Source organism: Hemitrygon akajei, chromosome 24 (assembly GCF_048418815.1).
Source record: "Hemitrygon akajei chromosome 24, sHemAka1.3, whole genome shotgun sequence".
Taxonomy (NCBI): Eukaryota; Metazoa; Chordata; class Chondrichthyes; order Myliobatiformes; family Dasyatidae; genus Hemitrygon; species Hemitrygon akajei.
Window position 1 is genome coordinate 23,264,997 of NC_133147.1, and position 17,980 is coordinate 23,282,976.

The 17,980-nt window shown below is 47.8% G+C and overlaps 1 protein-coding gene across 2 annotated transcripts; it reads left to right on the top strand.

Moving 5' to 3' along the window:
• The first annotated feature begins 8,716 nt into the window (after positions 1-8,716).
• LOC140715588 (complement C1q subcomponent subunit A-like) lies at positions 8,717-17,872 on the top strand. 2 transcript variants are annotated; one of them, XM_073027946.1, is made up of 4 exons: positions 8,717-8,840; positions 8,939-9,028; positions 13,899-13,944; positions 17,271-17,872. In XM_073027946.1, the coding sequence occupies exons 1-4, from the start codon at positions 8,823-8,825 to the stop codon at positions 17,681-17,683; spliced, it is 567 nt and encodes a 188-aa protein (XP_072884047.1). In that variant the 5' UTR covers positions 8,717-8,822; the 3' UTR covers positions 17,684-17,872. The 2 variants fall into 2 exon arrangements, with proteins under 2 accessions (XP_072884047.1, XP_072884048.1); XM_073027947.1 differs by having other exon boundaries at positions 8,778-8,840; positions 8,942-9,028.
• Positions 17,873-17,980: the final 108 nt, after the last annotated feature.

Below are 17,980 nucleotides of genomic sequence, written 5' to 3' on the forward strand. Positions count from 1 at the left end.
CAGCCCTGTGTCAGTCCCCAAACTAATCCACTGTCCCACTCTCTCCCCACAGCCCTGTGTCAGTCCCCAAACTAATCCCACTGTCCCTCTCTCTCCCCACAGCCCTGTGTCAGTCCCCAAACTAATCCCACTGTCACACTCTCTCCCCCACAGCCCTGTGTCAGTACCCAGACTAATCCCGCTGCCCCACTCTCTCCCCACAGCCCTGTGTCAGTCCCCAAACTAATCCCACTGTCCCCACTCTCTCCCCACAGCCCTGTGTCAGTCCCCAAACTAATCCCACTGTCCCTCTCTCTCCCCACAGCCCTGGTGTCAGTCCCCAAACTAATCCCACTGTCCCACTCTCTCCCCACAGTCCTGTGTCAGTCCCCAAAATTAATCCCACTGTCCCACTCTCTCCCCACAGCCCTGTGTCAGTCCCCAAACTAATCCCACTGTCACACTCTCTCCCCACAGCCCTGTGTCAGTACCCAGGCTAATCCCTCTGCCCTACTTTCTCCCCACAGCCCTGTGTCAGTCCCCAAATTAATCCCACTGTCCCACTCTCTCCTCACAGTCCTGTGTCAGTCCCCAAACTAATCCCACTGTCCCACTCTCTCCCCACAGTCCTGTGTCAGTGTCTAAATTAATCCCACTGTCACACTCTCTCCCACAGCCCTGTGTCAGTCCCCAAATTAATCCCACTGATCCACACTCTCCTCACAGCCCTGTGTCAGTCCCCAAACTAATACCACAGTCCCACTATCTCCCCACAGCCCTGTGCCTGTCCCCAAATTAATCCCACTGTCACACTCTCTCCCCACAGTCCTGTGTCAGTCCCCAGACTAATCCCATTGCCCCTTTGTGTTCCCACAGGACGTTGATTGGGATGGAGCGTATCATTTACGAGAAGAGGCCGGCGAAATCTGGTCACCTTGGAGCGTAGGCTAATGAGGGGTGACAGTATAAAACCACCAGGGGCAGGATCAGAGAAACAAGAGATTCTGCAGGTGCTGGGAATCCAGAGCGACAGACACAAAATGCTGGCAGAACTCAGTGAGTCAGAAACATCTATGGAAATGAATAAACAGTCGACGTTTCTGGTCGAAACCTTTTGCGGTAGGAGAATGGTCGGTGAGGTTCTTCCTTCCAAGTGCAGGGAAGTCTGAAACTAGAGTGCACAGGTGAAAGGGTGCTGAGTATATGAACCCACGCAATCTCCCAGGCAAGGCCTCATCAGTGCAGGATAAAGCTTCTACATATCATACTTGCTTTTATATACTAGTGCTCTTGAAATGAATACTACCCTCGCATTTGCCTTCCTCTCCCCTGACTCAACCTAACCATTAAGCTTTAAGGAATCCTTGTTTAGAGGGATATGGGACGAGTTTACATGGACATCCTGATCAGCATTGACTAGTTGGGCAGAAGGACTGCGAATGAGTTGATGGCCACTATGTCACTGCATTTGGGGCAGCAACGAAGGTCCATCTCTGATGGTACTCAGGGCTTCCTGCACCTTGACAGTAGCTTCCACTTGGTTTTCACCTCTGTTTGCCATGCAGGATCGGGAGGTGACTCACGAATACCGTGACACTCAGATACAGAAGAGTTCAACATTGCTGTTCCGTAACAGTTGCATTGGTCTGGTCAAGGTTGCCGAACCCTCGCAGCTGGAGGACGGATGGACCACTCTTCGGCTGGCCCTCTACCTTTTAACCTTGTATCCAGATTGCACATGTTCAATAAATAGTGTGGTTAAAGAGCCATGCTGTGTGCACAATGATCGGGGCATCAATGATAAGAGCAGTAAGGTGTGCAAAACTCTAGTGAGACCACTCTTGGAGTATTTTCTTCACTTCTGGTCGCCCATCATAGGAAGGATGCGCAGGCTTGGGAGAGGTTGCAAAAGACGGTGACCACGGTACTGCCTGGACTGGCAAATCTAACCTCTCAGGAGAGTTCGGACAAACTTGGGCAGTTTTCCCTTGAACCAGGATGGCGGTCTGATGAAGGATTGTAAAGTTATAAGAGGCATAGATAGAGTAGACAGTTGTTTTTTCTCTCTCTCTCTCTCTACAGCGTGGAAATGTCTAACAGCAGAGGGTATTAAAAGTGAGTGGGAAAAGTTTAAAGGAGATGTGCCAGGCAAGTTCCTTATCACACAGAACGTGGAATGGACTGCTGGGGGTAGTGGTGGAGGCAGATATTATAGAGGCACTGAGACAGACACAGGAAGAGACGGGAATGAAAGGATAGGAATCAGGCATGGTCAGACAAAATGTGTTTAGTTCTATAACATGGTCCAGACAGATTCGATGGCTGAGGGCCTGTTCCCCTGTTGATCTACTTTTTGATTTCCCCCAAATAGATCAGACATGTTATACAGAAGGAGAGAGGGAAACAGGGACAGTCTGACGTGGTGAGAACCATGCCGGAATCTATAATAAAGGACGTAATTAAGGAATACCTTGAGTAGAATGATCGAATTGTACAGAGCCAGTGGGAGTTTCTGAAAAAGTAATGTTTGGCAATCTTTGAGGATGTGGCTCTAACAATAGAGAAAGAAAAGTCTGTCTTTTGGCAATGGGAAAGGTACATCTACAAACGTGTATGTTTATTCTGTCAAAGGCCCCTTTGATTAATTACAATGTTCTTCCGCTTCCTTCTGCTTTTTGCAATGGTTCTTCCTCATACCTCTGATGAATAAGCGGCTTGAAACCCTGGCCGATATCTCTCATTTCAGAGGGAGACAATGCTTCCTCTGTGCTCTTGGCAAAGACTGATCGGAGACCAGCTGCTCGCTTCAGCCTGGAATGCGGCCTTCTTGGGTAGATTATGGGTGGTCTTCTGCTTCTGTAGCCCATCCACTTCCAGCCTCAAGGTGTTCTGCATTTAAAGAAGCTCTTCTGCATACCGTTGTTGTAACGCCTTGTTATTTGATTTACTGTCGCCTTCCTGCCAGCTTTAACCAGCCTGACAATGCTCCTCTGACCTCTCTCATTAAGGCATTTTCGCCCACAGAACTGCCGCCTACTGGGATGTGTTGTTTTTTTCTTTGCTTTTTGCAACATTCTCTGCAAATTCTGGAGTTTGTTATACGTGTAAACCCACTGAGATTAGCTCTTGCTTATATACTCAAAGCATCCTACTGGCGCCAACAATCCTTCCACATTCAAAGTGATCTGAGATCATACTTTTCCCCCCTTTCTGATGTTTGGTCTGGACAACTGAACTCCTTGACCATGTCTGCTTGCTTTTCTGCATCGAGGTAATGCCACGTGAGTGGCTGTAAGATATTTGCATTAGCAAGATAATACAGATGGCCACTGAGTGCCCGCCAAGTTTGTTCTGACCTGCTATGACGGCTATCGAATTTACCTCTTCACTCTTGCTTGCCGGTCAGTGCCCCTCTGATTCTCCTACTCAGTTGTGGAGGGAGATGGGGGAGGGGACATGTGAGGAGAGTGCTGTGCTACTGGAAAAGGCGGTCTGCAAAATACGGGCTTTACTTAGGACCCACTGCAGCTCCAAACGTTCACTGAGGGCTTGTGGGAAAGCAGATTAACTTTTGCTGGGCTGGGGTGGGGAACCTGGGGATACAGGCAGAACATGTAAATAAATCAATCTCTCTCTCTCTCTCTCTCTCCTCTTCTTAAATACCTGGGTAGGGTGCAATGCTGATTTTGTTATGGTTATTATTGTCTAGATTTATTGAGGATGTCCGCCAGAAAACGATTATTACGTTGTTATGGTGACATTTATGTAATTTGCTTCTAAAATATAGTTTGAACTTTGAGCTTTAAATTGTGTACTTTGTGCTGTGTGTGACTGTTGGTAATATGTTTTAGTACTTTGACTCTGCAGTTATGGTGTCTCGTTTGGCTCTATTCATGAGGCATTCATGTATGGTTGAATTACAATGAAACTTGAATTGAATTGAAATTCCATTTGATCTCCCTGGGTCTTGACAGCATACTCTTCCATCTTGCCGCAGAATTTCCATCTTAATGGCGTTTTTCCTAGAGAGAGAGAGAGAGAGAGAGAGAGAGAGAGAGAGAGAGAGGAGAGAGAGAGAGAGAGGAGAGAGAGAGAGAGAGAGAGGAGAGGAGAGAGGAGAGAGAGAGGAGAGATGAGGAGGAGGGAGAGAGAGAGAGAGAGAGAGAGGAGAGAGAGAGAGAGAGAGAGAGAGAGAGAGAGAGAGAGAGAAAAACAGCTAATTCAATTACCCCGGTTGAATACAAGTGCTAAATACAAAGAGAGCTGAACAATTCCCATGATCACAAATGAGACACCAGCAAAATAAAGTAAAAACCCAGAGCCAGTCTAAAGACAAACAATTAGACGTAAAAGATAAGCAGTCGAAGGAACACTCCGTACCCACGAGGTTACAGTAAGAAAATGAAAATCCACATGCTCGCAGAAAAACAAATCATTTTTACAAGCAACCCTTGGCTGGGCCATGTATGTTACAGCGAAAAAGCCTGCAGATAGGCAAGAGAAGTACAAAGGCCTTAACAAGGTAGATTGAAAGATCGCGTTCATCTTTACACATATATCATGATCATCATCATGTGCCTTCCGGGATGACGTGGACGATCATCGTCATTCCATGACCATGACTGCTGTTTGCAAATTTTGCCACAGAAGTGGTTTACACTGTCCGCTTATGGGCAGTGCCGTTCCAGGATGAGTGACCTCAGCGGTAATCAATACTCTTGCATAAGAACTTAAGAGACAGGAGACAGAGTAGGACATCTGGCTCGTTAAGCCTACTCTGCCATTCCTCCAACCGTGAAGCCTACTCATTAAGCCTACTCTGCCTGCAACCGTGAAGTCCATACTGGTTCGGGCATGTTGCATACGGCCTACAGCCCATTCACTGCCCCAGATTCTACCCCTCATTCCTGGTGTCTTCCCTGCTGTCCCTATGAGGAGGAAGGCCAGGGAAATCAAAAGGATCTGTTCACCTCCGCTGGCCTGCAGATTTCCTCTAGGCAAGGTGTAGCACCTGCTTACCCCCACCCCCCAATCAGGGTCAGGGAAGCCGTGTGAGCAGGTGGGTGGATTGTCATTTGTGCAGCTGGCTGTGCGACCCACTGGCAACAGGTACTCCAGGTGTGGCCTCACCAGTACCCTGCACAGTTGCAGCATAATCTCCCTATTCCTAAATCCAATCCCTCTAGTGATGAAGGCCAATATTCCAGTTGCCTTCTTGACAGCCTGCTGCACCTACACACCAGCTTTTTGTGATTCATACACATGCACTCCCAGGTCACTCTGCATTGCAGCATGTTGCATTTTTACTATTTAAATAATAATCTGCTTTCAGTTTTTGTTCCTCTCCTTTATCAACATTGTACTCTTTCTGCCAGATTCTTGCCCACTCACTTAACCTATCTGTCTCTCTCTTGTATAGTTTCGGTATCTTCTGTACAATTTGCTTTTCCACTCAATGTAGTATCATCAGGAAACTCTGATTCGCTACACTCGGTCCCCTCTTCCAGATCGTTACTTTATATCGTGAACAAAAGTTTTGACAAAATTCCACACGGAAGGTTAGTTAGGAATCGTTAGGTATTAATATTGAAGTAGTAAAATAGATTCAACAGTGGCTGGATGGGAGATGCCGGAGAGTAGTGGTGAATAACTGTTTGTCAGGTTGGAGGCCGGTGACTAATGGTGTGCCTCAGGGATCTGTACTGGGTCCAATGTTGTTTGTCATATACATTAATGATCTGGATCATGGGGTGGTAAATTGGATTAGTAAGTATGCAGATGATAGTAAGATAGGTGGCGTTGTGGATAATGAAGTATGTTTTCAAAGCTTGCAGAGAGATTACGCCAGTTAGAAGAGTGGGCCGAAAGATGGCAGATGGAGTTTAATGCTGATAAATGTAGGGTGCTACATTTTGGTAGGAATAATCAAGATAGACATACATGGTAAGTGGTAGGGCATTGAAGAATGCAGTACAACAGAGTAATCTAGGAATAATGGTGCATAGTTTCCTGAAGGTGGAATCTTATGTGGATAGGGTGATGAAGAAAGCTTTTGGTAAGCTGGCCTTTATAAATCACAGCATTGAGTATAGGGGCTGGAATGTAATGTTAAAATTGTACAAGGCATTGGTGACGCAAATTTGGAGGGTTGTGTACAGTTCTGGTCAATGAATTATAGGAAAGATGTCAACAAAATAGAGAGAGTACAGAGGAGATTTACTAGAATGTTACCTGGGTTTCAGCACCTAAGTTACAGAGAAAGGTTGAACAAGTTAGGTCTTTATTCTTTGACGAGTAGAAGGTTGAGGGGTGACTTGATAGAGGTATTTAAAATTATAGGGGGATAGATAGAGTTGACGTGGAAAGTCTTTTTCCATTGAGAGTAGGGGAGATTCAAACAAGAGGACATGAGTTGAGAGTTAAGGGGAAAAGTTTAGGGGTAACACGAGGGGGAAGTTCTTTACTCAGAGAATGGTAGCTGTGTGGAATGAGCTTCCAGTAGAAGTGGTAGAGGCAGGTTCGATATTGCCACTTAAAAAAAACTTGGATAGGTATATGGAAAGGAAAGGAATGGAGGGTTATGGGCTGAGTGTAGGTAGGTGGACTAAGTGAGAGTAAACATTCAGCACGGACTAGAAGGGTCAAGATGGCCTGTTCCCCTGCTGTAATTGTTATATGGTTATATAACAATGGTGGACCTAGCACCGACAGGTACAACACAAAACTCACCACTGATTGCCAACTAGAGTAACATCCATGTATCCAAATTCTCTGCTTTCTATTCGTTCACCAATCCTCTATCCATCCGCATAACTACAAACTCCATGCATCCTCATCTTATGTATAAGTCTTTTATGTGGCATCTTATCGAATGCTTTCTGGAAATTCAAGTAATAACGTCCATCTGTTCCCCTCTATCCACTGCGCTTGTTATAACCTCAAAGAACTCCAGTAAGTTTGTCAAACAGGACCTGCTTTTGTTGAATTACAATTTCATGATGAGCACTGTTCCATTCGTACATGCCTCAGATATTTCTCTGTTTATTGCCTGTTTAAACTGTAATGTTATTATTCGCTGGCCGATAGACAACTCCCACCAGTGATTTTTTTCTTTACTATTCCTAACCTCCACCCAGATGGATCCAACATTCAGCTCCTTAGAACTGATATCATCTCTCACTATTGCACTGTTCCCATCCTTAATCCAGAGAACTACATCACCTCCCATACCCAGGAATGTCTGCCTGGTGACAGTGGTCACACAACCAGCTGCACAAAATGACCATCCACCACCTGCTCCCACGGCTTCCCGTGACCCTGATTGGGGGATGGGGGTAAGCAGGTGCTACACCTTGCCCAGAGGAGATCTGCAGGTTAGCGGAGGTGAACAGATCCTTTGATTTCCTGACCTTCGCCCTCATAGGGACTGCAGGGCAGACGCCAGGGTGTTCTTGAATGAGGGGTAGAATCTGGGGCAGTGAATGGGCTGTAGGCCGTATGCAACATGCCCGAGCCAGTATGAATTCACTGTTAATATGATTGTGAAGAAAGCTTTTGGCACACTGACCTTCATAAATCAAGATATTGAGTCCAGGAGAAGAGATGTTATGTTGTATCAGATATTGGTGAGGGCTATTTTGCAGTATTATGTGCAGCTTCGATCACCTAACCACAGGAAAATTGTAAATACGGTTGACAAAGTACAGAGAAAATTTAAAAGGATTTGCCGGGTCAGGAGGCCACTGAGGCCAAGGGAGAAATAAAACAGAGGTCATGGGTTTAAAGGTGAAGGGGGAAAAGTTTAAATGGAACGTGGGGGGGGGGGGGGCTTCTTCACGCAGAGAATGGTGGGAGTGTGGAATGAACTGCCAGATGAAGTGATGAATGCCGTCTCACTTTTAACATTTAAGAAAAACTTGGACAGGTATATGGATGAGAGGGCTTTGGAGGGATATGGCCCAGGAGCAGGTCAGTGGGACTAGGCAAAAAGATGGTTCGGCACAGCCAAGAAGGGCCAAAAAGGTCTGTTTCTTTGCTGTAATGTTCTATGGTTCTAGGACCACCAGAGTCACAAGGAAAGATTGATCAGGTTAGGACTATATTCCTGAGAACATGGAAGGTTGAGCGGAGATTTATGGAGGTATACAAAATTATGAGGGGTATAGCTAGGGGAAGTGCAAGCAGTCTTTTACCACTGAGGTCAGGTGGAACTACAAGGAGAAGTCATGGGTTGAGGCTGAAGGTGAAAATGAGGGGAAAACATCTTCAGTCAGAAGGTGGTGAGAGTGTGGAACGCGCTGCCAGCGCAAGTGGTACATGCGAACACAATTTCAATGTTTTAAGCGAAGTTTGTACAGATAAATGGATTGTGGGGATATGGAAGATGGTGATATGTAGTTTAAATAGTATTGGAATGGACCAGATGGGCCGAAGATAACTGTTTCTGTGGATTACGCTATTAAAGCCTTTTTATTGCAAAGAATAAAATTTTCAAGCACCGTCTGGATTTCCAGAACAGGACAGGTGAGCTGCAGCATCAGCTCACAAAGCGAGCATTAAATGTAAACAAAAGGCAGGCGGTGTCTTGGCAGGGCGGAGGCACAATCTCAGCCGGAGGCGAGATTAGCGAAATATCTTGAACAGTCACGTTCACATACTCAGGTTGGTGGAGGGCAGGTCTGTGAGTACGTGTTTCTTCTGTGTGTCTGTCTGTGTGTAAGGGGAGTTCTCAGGAAGTTGGCTGGACGCCTCAACCTGATCCAACCCTCACCGAAAGTGTTTAAAAGACACAGGAGTGAAGGCAGGATACTTCGGAGAAAGCGGACCTGGTGGAAGTTGTCGCGATGGATTTCTGGGTGAAGGTGAATGTCGACAGTTCTTGCCAAAGGATGGCAGATGATCGGGGAGGAAGGGATGGGGGTTCATTGCTGACACTTACCTTATTGTCCTCTTTTTCCAGCAGGCGGTTCTGTTCATTCTCAGCATCTCGATGTCCACCAAGATGGCATATTTGCACCACACTGGTGGGAATTCCACGCATCATCACCAGGTTTGTAGATAACCGCTGATGACGGGGGTTCGCGTAGGGCGTCGAGTCGGGAGCTTCACTCTGTGTGTGACCCCGAGTGGGTGTAGGGTACTGGGCATAGCGAGCTTCACTGTGTCTAACTTGGGATTCAGTGATGAGAATGTGTACAGGGAACCTCACTCTGTGTCTCATCTGGGAATGTTTGATGGGGCGGTGCTGAGGGAGCCTCACACTGCTTCAGATTCAGGGAGGTGTGTGATGGGACGCTATGCAGGGAGCTTCAGGTGTCTCAATCTGGGAGCGTGTGATGGCAAGGTGTGGTGGGAGCTTTGCGCTGCGTAGGACCACGGAAGTGTATGATAGGACGGTGCTGAGCGAGCTTCAGTCTGTCTGATCCAGGGAATGTCTTATGTGACGGTATAGAGGGAGCTTCACTCTGTTTTCTCACCCTGGGAATGTGTGTTAAATCGTATGAAAGGCGTTCCAGTCTGTGTCTGACAACTGGAGTATGTAATGAAACGCTATGGAGGAAATTCCATTCTCTTTCTGTACGTGATGGGATGATACAGAATGAGCTTCAATTTTGCGTATGAGCCTGCGACTGTGTGATGGGATGGTGTGGAGGGAGCTTCACTCCGTGAGTGTGTGATTGCACGCTGTGGAGGTATGTTCACTCAGGTCTGTCCCTGGGAGTGTAGGAGGGAGCTTCACTCTGTGTTGGCCGAAGGAGTGTGTGATGCCATGGTGCTGATGGAGCTTCACTCTGTGTTTAAGCAGGGTGTACAGCGAACTTCACCCTGGTCTGATCCTGTGAATGTCTCATGGAACGGCGTAGAGGGAGCTTCATTCTATGTCTCACTTTGGGAGTGCATGATGAGTGGTGTGAGGGAGCCTCACTCTGTGTTGGCCCAAGGATTGTGTGACTGTTTGCAGTATCGCCGGGACTGTTTGATGGGACGGTGCAGAATGGGTGGCACTCTGCGTCTAACCCTGGGAGTGTGTGATAGGACTGGGTGGTGGGAGCTTAATTCTGTGTCTGATTCCGGGAGTGTGTGAAGGGTGGTTGCGGAGGGAGTCTCACTCAGTGTCTCACACTGGGATTCTTTTATGGGGCTGTGTGGAGGAAATTTAGCTCCTTGTCTGATCCCAATAGTGTGTGATTGATCAGTGCAGACAGAGATTTACTTTGTGTCTGACCCTGCGAGTGCGCGATGGAATGGTGTGAAGGAATCTTCACTGTGTGTCTGATCCCGGGATTATTCCATGCAACGGTGTAGCGAAAGCTTCATTCTGTGTCATATCCCGACAATATGCGATGGGCCGGTTTAAAAGGCGTCTGACCACGGCGTTCTGTGACGGGACGGTGTAGAGCGAGCATCACTCTGCCCTGAACCTGGGAATGCCACATTGGACGGTGTAGAGGGAGCTCCACTCTGTCTCCCCCTGTGAGTCTGTGATGGGATGGTGTAGATGGAATTTCAGTCTGGCTCTGACTACTGGACTGTGTGATGGGACTGTGTAGCGTAAGCTTCATTCTGTCTCTGATGCCGGGTCTGTGTTGTGGGATGGTGCAGAGAGACCTTCAATCTGCTTCTCACCCCTTGAGCATGTGATGAGACGGCGTAGAGGAAGCTTCACTCGGGTCTAATCTTAGGAATGTATGATTAGAGAGAGACCCTAACTCTGAATCGGACCCCAGTAGTGTGTGATGGGATGGTATAGTTGGAGACTCACTCCGTTCCTGTCTTCCGGAGTGCGTGATGGGACGGGTGTAGAGGGACCTTCACTCAGTGCCTGATCCCGGGATTGTGGAAAGGTGAGGGTGTAGAGGAAGCATCGCTCTCTATCTTAACATTGCACTGTTTGATGGGGCGCTGTGGAGTGAGCTACACTGCTGTCACCCGTGTATTCCGGAATATTAAACCACCAATCCTTCATTTCTCTTGTTGAATTTCTGTTATACTTAAACATCCTGTTCTCCAGAGTCGTCCCACGATGAGATTGTCCACCTTTCCTATTAATTCTCAGGAATTGAAATAAACGCACATTCGATAGTGTCCCTTTATCTCCAGTTACTCTTTTCCAGGCTATCCTGATGATTTTAATCCAAGTGCCTTCAGAGGTCAGGAAACAGGCTGAACTTCTGTTGCTTCCAGATCGTTTTATTGGTAGAACAAAGAAAACTGAGGTCCCTAAGTGAAGGGGATACAGGGTCAACATGGCGCCTAGCATGGGGTGGTTATTTTCCCATCGATAAGAAAATTCTTTTCAAATGTGTAGATAAGAATTAACCAATGAGAAAGCACGTAAGCTGATAATTGAGTTCCAAGAGAAGCTTCCGGAGTTATGTCAATATATAATTAGGTGCGTATCTTAATGTTACATGCATATAAAAACTAATTATAATACAGACAGTTAACTAATTGTTAAACGGCGATGAATTTAGCAATTAAACAGAATAATCTAAGAATTAAACAGTCAAATCCAACTCAGATTATCGAATTTATTCTCTGGCTGTTACACCGGCGAACCCAAGGTGCAGAACACAGGCGTGGGGGCAGAGTCGGGAGGCGTTATTAACGGAGCGAACGTGGAGTCAGTATCCAGGAGCGATGCTTGACCTCGAACTGGTCATCCTAAGAACCTTCAAACGAGGTTACTCACACCGGAGTTGACCAGTTCACTGAGGTTCTCCATGACAATCCTGAGCAGCTGATCGTGCAAGCCCAGTAGGGAGCCCTGGCTATTGCAGGGGTTTCGCGTCCGCTGGGTTCATTGCGGCCAGTTCGTTCTGTTACAAGGTAGGCGTTGAGAGCGGTCCCAAATGCAGAACACAGACACTGAAGTACTAGGGACAGGACTAGGTTGTCAAGAAAGCAAGGGAATTGGGGAAGAAACGACGCTGGACAAGACACAGGCCCTGGACGAGACTCGGATACAGGGCCTGTGCTAGGACTCGACTGGGAAAGCGGAGCCTGGACAAGGAACTTGGAACTTGGACTAGGATTCCGAGCCAGAGACTGGACAGGGACACAGAACCTGGGTCTTGACTCAGGCTCGGACTTGTGATCTAGGCGAGGACAAGACGTGGCAAGGCAACAGGACTGGACGTGGAGATAGGACACGGGACCTCTGGGCTGGATGAGGATATGAAGCTCAAACTTGGACGAGAGAGACTGGAACACAGAGCCCTGGTCTTGGGAGACAGGAACGCGGAACATAGAGCCGGGACCCCTCCTTGGGAATAGGACGTAGGGCCGGGACTCATACACAGAAAGCTGAACACGACGAGACAGGTCCCAACACTAGGTAGCGGCAAGCAGTCGGACCTACCTAGTGAAGGCGTGGACACAAAGAGACAGTTCAAAACAACGAAAGACAGTTCCTCATCTGGACACAGCAAGGCTCCGGTCTTGTTTCCGGTGGTAGAACTTGACGGCGAAATTTCGCGAGGACGTAGGCGAGGCTCTAGGCGAAAGGTAGCAGGCGGGGCTCCAGCCAAGAACTACAGAAAGAAGGGGAAGGGAAGTGAACAGTCTCGCCTCAGGGTAACTACAAAGACGGCCCGACTTACCCCACAGAGGCGAAGACGGAACTGATAAGACGAACCAGCACCAACACTCGAACCCAGCGCCACTTATATTTAAGCCCTAATATGAGAATCAGGTGTCTGTGATTAAGCCCAAATGAAACAATGGACAGCCAGAAGACTCGGAGTCTGGAGTCCACGAACTGGACCTTGAACCAGAACGCGTCCTTCACGGACCGGACCATGACACTGACTGCTGCTTTATCCCCTGACCTGGTCAAAGTTCCACCCGCTGCTAATCTAGCACCAGCAGATTTCTCTACAATACAGTCGGATCCCCTATTGTTCAGGTTTAACACTTCCCTCTTGTACAAGTCTTTCTTGTCCCAGAAGATACCCCAATGATTCAAGAACCCGTATCCCTTCGCCCTGGATCAGCACCTCAAACATAGGTTTATCTGACCCATCCTATTTCGGAGCTTGCTGCAATGTAGTAACGAACGCAATCCAGAGACCAAATACCATCTTCTTACTGCCCCCTCAGTATTAGGAAACTCTGCCCTGTGTACGACACTCGGAATCGTGATGCACAGTGTGGAGGGTATCATCGTGTGTGTGACCCCCGCAGTGTATGATGGGATAGTGCAGTGTGAGTTTCACTCCGTATCCGACCGCAGCAGTGGTTGATGTGACGACATAGAAGGAGCTTCAGTCTGTGTCTGATCCGGAGAATGTGTGATGGGATAGTGTAGAGGAAGCGTGACACTGTGTCTGACCCCGGCAGTGTGTGATGGGACGGTATGGAAAGATCTTCACTCTGTGTCTGACCCCGGGAGTGTGTGATGGGACGGTGTGGAGGGAGCTTCACTCTTTGTCTGACCCCGGGAGTGTGTAATGGGACGGTGTGGAGGGAGCTTCAGTCTGTGTCTGACCCCGGGAGTGTGTGATGGGACGGTGTGGAGGGAGTTTCACTCTGTGTCTGACCCCGGGAGTGTGTGATGGGACGGTGTGGAGGGAGCTTCACTCTGTGTCTGACCCCGGGAGTGTGTAATGGGACGGTGTGGAGGGAGCTTCACTCTGTGTCTGACCCCGGAAGTGTGTGGATGGGACGGTGTGGAGGGAGTTTCACTCTGTGTCTGACCCCGGGAGTGTGTGATGGGACGGTGTGGAGGGACCTTCACTCTGTGCCTGACCCCGGGAGTGTGTGATGGGACGGTGTGGAGGGAGCTTGACTCTGTGTCTGACCCCGGGAGTGTGTGATGGGACGGTGTGGACAAAGCCTCATTCTCTGTATGCACAACCTATTCCAGTGAGCAGATCTGTGGAACCTATGTCTTACCCTTGTCTCTACAGGACCTGGAGGACCTGGAGGCCCGTATCACCGCATTGGAGCATCACCTGGAGGATGGTAAGTGTAGATCAGACAATATCTTTCCTGGGCTCCTGCTCACCCCACTAGGATTTGTTCCATTCCCAGGGGTTCTGCGGGCATTGAACCAATCACATTGCGCACAGAGGAATCGGATTTCTGCCCTTACCATCCCCCACCAACTCGCCCTCCCCTGACAGCGCACAAAAAGGAAATTCAGACCATTGAGTCAGTGTCTTCCCAGAAATCCCCAAATATTGGAACTTTTTTTAACCCTTGATCCTCCTATTAGCCCGGAATCAGCCAGGTTTCTGCTGCCCCACTGGTCGTCTTGCCATTGTTTGAGGAGTGGGGGGGGGGGGGGGTACCGCACAGCGGCTACTGGCGGCTGTGTTGAGGGTGGCACATGGTATGACATTTCAGCGGACCGTCCATTCAGCTGCCTAAGAGGAACAGACCTTCTATCCTCCATTTCGATGTTGGCTAGCAAACTCCTTTCAATAAGCAGAAGACTCTGCATGCCCCTATCTGTGCTGGTGATGCTGAAGTGGGAAATGGTCGAGCGTTTTATTTTCCATGGTGGTAAACGTCTGCGGCAACTAGTCGTGGTCAAACCATGTGCACACTATGGGCAGGAAAGCTCACCAACACCTCTATTTCTTCGGGAGGCAGAGGAAATTCGACATGTCCCTCAAAACTACGCCAGTATATCCAGATTCACAGTAGAAAGCTTCCTATCTAGATGCATTACAACTTGGTACGGCAGCTGCTCATGTTCATGTTTCGTGTTCTCTGGATGGACTTTTTTCTTTCGTGGCTATCTGGAGAAGACGAATCTCAGAGTTATATATGGATATATCGTCTGACAATAAATTAATCTTCGAAACTTTGAACTGCTCCACCTGAGACATCAACACATTGCACACCGCTCAGTTTTTCACGCAAACCAGCCCTCCTGTCTACTGCCTCCCCCACACCTCCCACTGCATCAGTAAATCAGTCCATAATAACTGAGATCACATTACACACCGCTCATTTCCTCTTCTATCCTCTCCTATCATACAGAATACACAGAAGCGTCAAGGATATCTTCTAAGCAGGTGTTTCCAGACTCTTGAACTGATATCTGGTACGCTGTAAGGACCAACTTTTGTCCTGCCAATCCACCTCATCGTGGCCTATTCACTTGTTCTATCTGAACTGCATTTCCTCTGTAACTGCAATATTATCTTCTGCATTCCCATTCAACTATACCGGTGTATGGATTGTATGCCTGGGTGAGAAGCAAATGCACAGAGTGTTGTCTTTATTAGTCAAGGCACGGGTTCAACAGTCAGGAAGTTACACTGAATGGTTGCTGATTTTATGTTCGTTGTTTTCTGAGCTGCAGCCCCATCCACCTCAAGTTTCGAAGTTTCGACATGTTGTGTTTTCAGAGATGCTCGTCTGCACAGAACTGTTGTAATCAGTGGTTGATTGAGTTACTGTCGCCTTTCTGTCACTTGAACCAGTCTTATCATTCTCCACTATCATTTCTCTTGAACAAGGCATTTTCAGCGTTAAATTTGTCTCTCCCTGGATTTTCTTTTTGTTGTTGACACTATTCTATGTAAATATTTGGTGCATGAAAATCCCAGGAGACCATCAGTTTTTCAGATGCTCAAACCACCCGATCTGGCCCCAAAAATGATTCCCCAATCTGCCACTTAGATCACATTTTTCTCCATTCTAATGTTGTGTCTGAACAGCAACCTGAACCTCCTGACCATGTCTGCATGCTTTTATGTGCTGAATTTCTGACATATTATTGGCTATTTAGATACCAGTGTTAACGAATAGGTGTAAATGTTTACTTAATAAAGTGGGTACTGAATGTATTTTTCATGCTTGCCTTTATTAGTCAAGACACTGAGGCCAAGAGTCAGGCAGCTATTCTGCAGCTTTAAGTAACCCTGGTTGTACCGCATCTGGAATATTGCGTTCATATCAGGTCATCCATGATAGTGTAGTCACAGGTGTTCTTACATGTTGGCCATCAGGATTTGAAATGTAATGTAGTAGTTGCATAAAACATTGGTGAGGTCTAATTTGGAGTACTCTGTACAGTTCTGGTCACCTACCTACAGGAAATAAACTCGGTGGCCATTTTATTCGGTACTCTTCTACCTAATGCAATGGCTGCTGACCGTGTGCTCGTGGTCGTCTGCTGTTGTAGCACATCCACTTCAAGGTTCGAAAGGTAAACAAGAGAAAATGCAGAAGGCTGAAATCGAGCAACACATGCAAATTACCGGAGGAATGAAGCAAGTCAGAGAGCATCTATGAAAACAGTACAGTCGACCTTTCTTCAGGAAAAAAAGCTGAAGAGTAGATTTTAATGGTGGGGAGACGGGAATGTGAAACGCCAGGCGATATGTGAAACTTCCAAGGGGAGCAATGATGCAAAGAGCTAGAAAATTGATTGGTGAAAGAGACAGAAGATCATGGAAGAAAGAAGACAGGCGGGGGCGGGTAGGAGGAGCATAAGAGAGAGACGATGTTCGGGCAAGGAGTTAACATGAGCGAGGGACAAGGCGATGGGAAATGATGATGGGGAGTGGGGTTGGTGGAAGCATCACTGGATGTTTGAGAAATCGATATTCATGCCATCAGGTTGGAGGATTACCCAACAGAGCTTAAGATGTTTCTGCCCTAACCTACGTGTGGCCTTATCCCTACAGTGGAGGAGGCCGTGGATGAACATATCAGAATGGGAATGGGAAGTGGAATTAAAGTGGGTGGCCACTGGGAGATCCCGTTCGTTCTGGCGGACGGAACGTAGGTTGGAGAAGCGATCTCCCAATCTACGTCGGGTCTCACCGATGCGCCAAACATCCTTCTAGGTGAGGCGGCACTTCACCTGTAAGTCTGATGGGGTCATATACCGTGTTTGGTGCTCCCGGTGAGGCCTCCTATATATCGCTAAGACCCGACGTAGTTTGGGTCCTTGATCTGAACAACAACTGAATCTCTTGATCTTGTCGGCCTGACTTTATGCTTTGAGTTGCTGCCATCATGATTGAATGATTAGATATTCCCATTAACCAGCAGGTGTAGAGCTATAACTAATAAAGTGACCATTGAGTACGCAACGATATTTGAAAGAAAGTATGCTTGTCAGCAGGGATTAGCTGAATTAAGCAGCTAATTGCGAGTTTAATTACCTGGGTATCACTTGGCAGGCCGAAGTACCGTTCCTCCGCTGTATCGCTGTCTCTTCAATCATAAATGTTTTAGTACACGTATCAATAATAAACTAGTGACTGGTCATAGAGGTTCCACCGAACTGTATTTGATTCTAACCTTTTCCCCTCTTTGCCCACTAGAAGAGAGCCACGATCATCTCCACGCTGTTGTCTTCGCCGCCATTCGCGGGCCCACGAACAGACCACCGATTCAAGGGGCCATCATCATCTTCGACCAGGTGCAGCTGAACAGAGAGGGAGGATACGATGCCAACACCGGGATCTTCACTTGCCCCGAAGAGGGCACTTACTTCTTCGCCTTTTCTTTCCTGCCCGGGCGGGACGAGGCCAACACCACCGTGGCCTTGGTGAAGAACAGCGCCGTCCACGAGCGCCTCTACAGCAGTCTCCCACTCGGCGCCACCCAGTTGTCCGAGCGAAGCTGCCTCTTACAGCTGGAGAACGGAGATCAGGTGTGGGTGACCCTGGAAGAGGGGTCTGTGTTGATACACCAGGCCTCCTTGTCCTTCCAGGGGTACCGCATCTCCAGTTAATCCTCTCCCCTTGCTTGGGTAGAACTCACTCTCTCGCCCTCTGTTCCTACCTGCACCCTCTCTCCTTCCACCTTATGGAATCCTTGCAGCCATTGTCTTTAATTGGAATCCCCACTACCCGGAACACGCACTTGTGATTTCTTCTGCCATCCCCCGTGTTATCAATAAAACACTCAGGTTAGCATCAAATCTCTGTCTCAGTTTCGGTTCTGGAGTCCCAGCGTGTTGGGGCGGTTGGGGGAGTTTTATGCATTTTGACATACAGCACGGAACACCGTCTTCGGGGCTACTGAGTGG